Source organism: Pteropus alecto, unplaced genomic scaffold (assembly GCF_000325575.1).
Source record: "Pteropus alecto unplaced genomic scaffold, ASM32557v1 scaffold88, whole genome shotgun sequence".
Taxonomy (NCBI): Eukaryota; Metazoa; Chordata; class Mammalia; order Chiroptera; family Pteropodidae; genus Pteropus; species Pteropus alecto.
In genome coordinates this window covers 17126042-17133659 of record NW_006494611.1, presented here as the reverse complement: position 1 = coordinate 17133659, position 7618 = coordinate 17126042, and the positions used below count along the sequence as shown (strand labels likewise).

The window sequence follows — 7618 nt, the reverse complement described above, 5'->3', positions numbered from 1 at the left end:
AAAGTTCCTGGCACACAATAGGCATTTAATAAACCCTCGTTAAATGAACAAATTTTCCAGGAGAAGGTATTATTGTATAATAGCAATATAATGACCCACTTTGTTTTTAAAGTAAATGAAAGCAAATGTGAATATTCTTTAAAATACGTGTATTAAGATAAGAAGCCTTATATAAATTTGTTATAAATATGTTCGTGCCTGCCCATCAAAACATACTCTGAGCCTTAATGGCAAAGGAATAAAAAGAAAGGAGAGAGAAAAGGGACAGTGAGCGCTTGCAAGACAGGTCCTTGTAACAATGCAGTTCTGGTAGCAATGCAAGAGTAGTACTATTATCTCCACCACATGCATGAAGAAATTTAGGTGTAGAGAGATTAACACTTTTGTTAAAGATCATGGGGCTACTAAAGATTTGATGGAGGTCTTTAGAACTTCAAACATTCTTTTTCTTATATTGTGATATCTCTTATCAGGATCTGTGGACTTTGGAAAATAAAATGAGAAGCAGAGCAAAGTGAATCTTTAGGTCATCTCAGTAGCCAGTGGTAGCTATCTACACCATAAATGTATACCTACCAACCTCTCCCCTCCCCCCAAAAGAAGTTGGTAAAGGAATTTTTTCCAGTACACTTGGTCATTCTAGCCTTCACACACTCCTGTTGTTAATTAGGCTATTTCTGTATGTATAATTCTTCAGTCACTCTTTTAGCTCTTATTTTGGGAGACTTTCTGTCCCTTGACATGATTTTTACAATAACCTTCTCTCCCATTGTCTTCATAGATCATTAGCCTAATCCTCCCTGTTTTAGCAGTGTTTTATTGCCATCCCTGCATACTTTCCACGTTGTTGTGTGACCTCCTGCATTCAAACACTTGCTCCATTTTTATCTTGGCAGGCACACGGAAAGATACTGGTTGTACAACTGATGAGGGCAAACCAGACTGTGTTCCCTGTCCAGAAGGAGAGGAGTACACAGACAGGAAACATTATTCTTCTAAATGCAGAAGATGTGGAATTTGTGATGGAGAACAAGGTAAGTGTCTTAAAAAGCAATTGAAAAAGACCAATCGTCATACTCCATGGAGAACTGTTTATGATACAGTTTGAAATTGGGAACTACTTTGGTGCTATGTTGGCACACAAGAAGGGACAACATGGAGCTGTCTGGGGTGAAGCAGGAACAGGTACTGAGCTAATGACTGGTCTAGACATTTATGGGTCAACTCTAGGCAATTCTCCCAGGCATAGGAGACTGACTAGATATGAACTCTGTCGATGGGGTTCATCAGCTCCAATCAAAAGTGCAGAAAAAATTTTTTCTACTTTAATTTATGCTGGTGTAATGGCTCTTGTTCATGTCTAGAAAGAGCTCAGAAACCTTCATATCCAAGGATAAAAGATCCCGAGAGGTAGATGGGATGCTTTACCTTTGGGGATCTGGTTTGTCCTGACAATTCCAGTTGGGGCCCTGAATTTTCATGGTTATCCCAATCTATTCTGAAGGCCCAGATTAAACTATAACAAAAGTACTCTCAATTTTGTTTGACATCAAGAAATCTCTGGACATAAGCTTTTCTTGTCCCTATTCAGATTCTAAAGCAGTGTTTCTCAACCTTGGCTGTACATTAGAATCACAAAAGGTGCTATGAAAGATGCCAGCATTTAGGTCCACCTTAGAAATAGAATCTCTAAGTGAGTGCTTTGACATTGGTCTGATTGACTAGGTCTGGGGTGGGGTCTGACAATCTGCAGTTCTACAAGCTCCCAGGTGATATTGATGCTACTGGTCCTCAAGCCACACCCACACTAGTAGCCAGATATTAGACTAGAGGAACAGGGGAGCCAGTTAAGCAGAGGTAAGGTTGTCTTGGTTGCTGGATTGTCTGTCCCCTTAAAACTCTGCTGATGATTTCAACCACTTCATCCTGGGGTTGCCTGTTTTGCATTTAGATACTAGTTATGTTATTAAAAGCATGATGGTGTGACTGCTGATGATAAGCAGCAGATCTCAAAAATTTATGCAGCTCCTGCCCATCATTTTCATAGTCCATTTATAACTAGCTGCTATAACTAATAGTCTGCGAATTGGTTTTCTAGGCTTAGAAGTGGAAAAAAACTGTACCCAGATCCAGAATACCCAGTGCAGATGTAAATCAAACTTTTTTTGTGACATTCCTCCATGCGAGCACTGTAATCCTTGCGATACGTAAGTTTTAGTCTTTTTCTGATTAAAACACTAGCTATACCTTGAGAGATAATGCCTTCCTAGAGGGAAGCAACACTGACTGAGAGTCAAGAATTTGGGTTCTAGTCTTGCTTTGCCTCCAAACAACTAGATAACCATTTGTTCATTCAGACATCCAGTCTCCAAACATGTATTGAACACCTCCTGGGTGCTTGACACTGCTGGCTGCTTAAGCTATGAGCAAGGTCCATTCTTGGCATCACACTCTCAGGCTAGAGGCAGAGAGAGTCAAAAAAGGCATGGTTAGTGTATCGAGACCATGTGGCAAGCATCAGAAGAGACTTGTGCCCAGGGAGTTATGAGTCGTATAGAACCTTTCAATCCTGCCTGGGGAGATGCAGTGAAGATACGACACATGGCTTGTCGTGAAGGAAGGTGTACATGGATCTAAAGGAAATAGCAGCTGTAAAAAGACGGAGGAAGCTCTGGGGAACAAGGTACCTGGCTGGAGTGTAGAAAAGACTGAAAAGGGACCAGGGCCAGATCATGACGAGTCTTGACTTTCATGCTAAAGAGCTTGCTTTTGACCCAAAGTTGGAAAATCTGACTTTGCAGCTCACTTTTCTGCTGAAAAATTAGATGAGTTTGAGCAGATCACTTAACCTCTCTGAGCTTTAGTTTCCTCACTCATTAGGTTGCACATAAGTCATTTGTCCTATCAGCTTCATTTTTGTGAAGATCAGATTGGGTAATATGTGTTATAAAAATAGCTTCTGCTTTGTAAGACATTGTTTTGCATACATATAAATATAAGTAAGATTATATTAATTTGCTTCTCCTTAAATTTGTAATTCATCTTAGGAAACATTTAGGAGTTTACCTAGTAGGCTTGAAAAGGAGAGACATGATGCCTTATGTCTCTTATTTACTGGAAAAATTTAAAGTATGTGCACTTAACCTAGCCTTTCCTTTTTAGCCCCAAGTGTCAGAGCCTCCATGATGACAGAATAAGTAGGGATTGTGGGGAGGGACTAATTTAAGTCAGATTGTAGCAAGAAGTAGTTCTAAATATTTAATAATCTTGATTTAATTTTGTACTCACCATAATAATTTCTTCATGCATATAATATTACCTCGTTGTTATTTGGTAAGAAAACAGGCTCATGGTGGTTAAGTGACTTGCTCAAACTCATCTAGTTAGGTAATAGGCAGAGCCAAGCTGCCATATAGACAATCAGACTGTCAGTGTTTGGCTATCTGAAGAAAACCCATGGGAACCTCTTGAGTGTCCTCATCATGACCTGATGCTAAAAAGGGAAACCTCTAAGGGCCAGCTGAGTAGGCTCCTTAAGTAACATCTAGGCAGTGGCTATTGTTGGCCATTTTATTCTTCTATGAGATTGCTCTGAAATTGCTTTTGGCAGTTTATCATTGTCTCCCAGTATTTTAGGAGCACAGCTTATTGCCAATTTTAAGTTTATTTGGGGTCTATTTAATCCTTTTTCTTATATGTCAATATTTTATTACCTTCCTGATATTTTAAAACATAGTCATTCCTTATTCATCTAGATGTCCAAATTATATAGTAAATTTGTACTAGCTTTAGATGCAAATCTAAAAATACTTGAGGAAATATGTTTGTCAGATATAGACGCAAAGATGAATAAAATGGCCCCAGATTTACGGTGTGTCATTGAAAATGATCAGAGAATTCATCCACCAGGCTTTCTGAATGCCCTCTAAATTTTTTTCTAGGTGTGAACATGGAATCAGTGAGAATTGCACACCAACCAACAACACCAAATGTAAAGGTTATTATTTTTTTTAATGCATATACTTTCCTTTCTCCTATTCCCACGGTAAATTTTGATTCTTTGAGAGTACCTTGTTTAATCTTAAAGACTGCTTATTTTTATATAAAATATCCAGTGTTCCAATCTACAGGATCCAGCCGTGGGTATCTGTGGTTCCTCATCTTCATCCCGATTTCAGCACTTGCAGGATCAGTAATTTGGTGTAAGTTCTTATTTTGTTCAAACCACGGGTTGAAATTACTTAGAAAGTACTTGTTCAAAGAATTCCTTTCGGCCTCCTACATATAAATAAGCATCTACCAGGTAGGTAGCTCCGTTATATTTTTAATCCGGCCTCTAAATGCATCCCTGAGAGCTGATCAGAATAGATGATATTATCTCTCGGCTACTGTTTTTGAGCAATCGTTTTGGGCACTGAGTGGGTATTCTCATCCTTCCTGTTAATAAAGGTGTTTTCAGCCAGTCAGCAAGAATTAGAAGTAATCCTTCACTGCTCGTCGAGATTGCCCCATGCATTAAGAGAACACAAGAAGCGAGGGCCATCCTGGGAAAGGCATCGCAGGGGACACTTGATAAATTTGTCTCTCTTTGGGCCTCCTCACCCTTGTCCAAACTCCATGATTTTTTTATTATTTCTCCACCGTAATTTAAAATACTATCCAATATATTTTATGCAAAGGTTACCTAGTAAAGTCAGTAGATAAGCCAAAATTGGGCATAATCATAAGTACTCCAAAAAAATCCTTTAAATCATTCATAAAACACAGGGCAATACAACTTTCAATAACTCTGAAGCATTCCATTTTTCTTCTCTGTTGAAAGATGTCTCTGTTTCTCTAGTTCAGCTGAAGATAAAGAGATTGCCTTGCCTTTGGAGGTTGTTCAGATAAAAATACATATTTAATATTTAAACACTGTAACTGTACTTGGAAACTTACAGATTTCTTTCTTCCATCTCATACTCACTTCAAGGCATATAGTCTTTGAGTGTGCATACTTGAATTTCTGGACATTAACTGCCACTCCATGGCAAGCTGATGTCGATTTTTCATATCTTATATGTTTCTATGCCCTAAACCATGACATCCAGCTCAAAGCTGGTGAGAGGGCATACTGATGCCATATGATAAGTCAAAAGCCAGCTTCAGGCTAGGCCAGTGTGTAGTAATTGGATGTTTCCATTAAGATGTGGCATATCTGTAGAACACTTGCCCTGGTGGGATGGAATTGTCCAAAATCAGGACAATGCTGTCTCTTGAGGTGTTTGGTCACTTTAAGTTTCAGTGAATTTCTCTTTCTTTCTCATATCTTTCTTCATTTGACAGTAGTTCTCACATGCTTCCTACGAGGTTGAGAGCTGAGCTTGATAGAAATTTCTTTGATCTTTTAGGGCGGAAAAGACGAGGCAGGAATAATGTTGGTCACAATGAATCTAGAGCTTCAATTCCTGTAAGTGTTGAAACATGTCTCCGCTTTCTGAGAAACATAGAGAAAGTAGTAATTCATCTTTTTATTTGTTACTTTTTAAAAAACAAACATTTATTGTATTTGTGTGTGCATGGATTAGAGGGCACCAAAAAGGAATTAAGATATGGTGCCCAGTTTATCAGTAAGCTGCATACCACATAAGAGTTAACAGAGGACCTCAGTGGGTGTGTACTCAGTGTCAGCTGGAAAAGGATGTGGCCCAACGTCATGTTCCTCACTGGTGTTAGTCCTGCAGAGAAACTGCAGCAACATCCTTTACCAGATGATGCAGTATCCAAGCCCATGCACAGAGACAGCTCTTAAAGCCCATTACAGAGGCACAGTTTAACTTTCTCCATCCACCGGTTATCAGAGCTCTCGCTATATGTTTTTCAAACATGGGATTAAAACATCTCAAAGAACAGAAGATACACTGGGAAGAAAAACCAGTTTACCTCATGAATAATGATTTTCTCATTTGGGGCCAGGGCTCAGTGGGCTAACGTTAGGGTTCTTTAAATCAATAAGGTACAAAATAATTTCAATTTAAACCATTTTCTCATGTCAGAATAAGAATAGTTAAAGAGAGTTTTAGAATGATTATGTTTGTTATGTTTGTTTTCATGAGTCTATATGAAAAATAATCTTAACACATTCCATGAATTTCCTAAGTTCTTTGGCTGTGAAAAAAATAAACCAATATTTTTTAGTTTCTGGCAAGGCTGGAACCTTCAGAATAAAAACTTGAATGATGAAAGAAACCTTCTTAATCACTTAGTCTAGCTAATTTTATACATCAAGCAACTGATTGTACTTCAGTATTAAGGAAGAATTAAAAAATTACATTTGGACTACTCTAAATATATTTTTATTTTTCTCTTCTCCCTACATATTCTTTTTTCTCCCCAGAGAATAGTTCCAATGAATTTCTCAGGTAAGGCTTTTATCATTTTATTTCATAGAGATGGCTTCCTTAGGAGTAACAGGCCAATTTTAGACTAAAATAATGTTGTTAATTTCAGTAACGTATTATGGGATTTTGCTATTCCTTGAGCTTACAGTTCTTCCTGCTCACCATCAAGAGTATATCAGGCAGTTTGTTTAAATTTATAACTAATATTTCTAGTTAATAATAAATCAGGTAGCGATGAGACACTATATTCTGAGGGTTAGGGACATTTTCCTTTACAAATATTTAGTTGTATTATAGAAGTCTTGCCTAAACTGACCTAGAGGTTAATCTAAGTTGCAGACTCAGTTTTTATTGGTGTATTTCAGCACTGTAACAACATTCACAATTCTCCTCAGTTGTCTTCTTTGGCTTGTGATTCAAGGATGAGATGATCATAAACTCTGCTTGCCTTGTAGATTTGTAGGTCATTGAATATCAGATCCATAAGGGATTTTAGAGGTGATCTTTACCAACCCTTTTCTAGATGAGAAAAGAAGATACAGAGATGTTATATATCTTGCTGAGGTCACAGGTCAAATTACTGGGGACATAGGAGGAATTAGCATTAGAACTCAAGGTTGTTTCTGTATTTGTGATTCTCTATCAGCACTTTAGACCTCTAGGATTTACCTATGTTCTTAAGAACTATAAGAGGAGAAATAAATATGGTTTTCAGTCATGGCAATTAATTTAGAAGAACATATTTCAGAGACTGTTTTCTTTTTTTCAGACATCGACTTGAGTAAATATATTACCACTATTGCTGAGCAAATGAAAATAAATCAAGTTAGAGAATTCGTTCGGAAGAATGGTATCAATGAAGCAAAAATAGATGAAATCAAGAATGACAATCTCCAAGATACAGCTGAACAGAAGGTCCAGCTGCTCCGTAATTGGTATCAACTTCACGGGAAGAAAGATGCATATTGCACTTTGATTCAAAGTCTCAAGAAAGCCAATCTTTATGTCCTTGCAGAGAAAATTGAAGATATAGTCCAAAAGGACATGGTTAGTGAACATGAAAATGCTAACATCAGAAATGAAAATGAAAGCCAAAGCTTGGTCTAAAGTGAAAAACAACTCAGTTCTGAGTATAGACAATCAATAGAAAGAAAAAGTAATGTTTGAATATGTTTTTAATAGGTGGGGGCTGTAAATTTTGCTTTACTTCTTACTGGGTGTGTTTTCTTTTTCCTTTC

General features: G+C 37.6%; 1 protein-coding gene across 5 annotated transcripts in view; it reads left to right on the top strand.

The window, feature by feature from the left end:
- Positions 1 to 7612, top strand: part of FAS (Fas cell surface death receptor) — a 25902-nt gene extending 18290 nt beyond the window's left edge. For 3 of the 5 annotated variants that reach the window (XM_025042335.1, XM_025042333.1, XM_006925968.3), the window contains 7 exons: positions 897 to 1034; positions 2099 to 2207; positions 3942 to 3997; positions 4116 to 4202; positions 5391 to 5449; positions 6377 to 6401; positions 7150 to 7612. In XM_025042335.1, the coding sequence (XP_024898103.1) occupies positions 897 to 1034; positions 2099 to 2207; positions 3942 to 3997; positions 4116 to 4202; positions 5391 to 5449; positions 6377 to 6401; positions 7150 to 7487 (812 nt within the window). In that variant the 3' untranslated portion in view covers positions 7488 to 7612. The remainder of the gene's footprint in view (positions 1 to 896; positions 1035 to 2098; positions 2208 to 3941; positions 3998 to 4115; positions 4203 to 5390; positions 5450 to 6376; positions 6402 to 7149) is intronic. The other 2 variants (XM_025042334.1, XM_025042336.1) reach the window with 2 other exon arrangements.
- Positions 7613 to 7618: the final 6 nt, after the last annotated feature.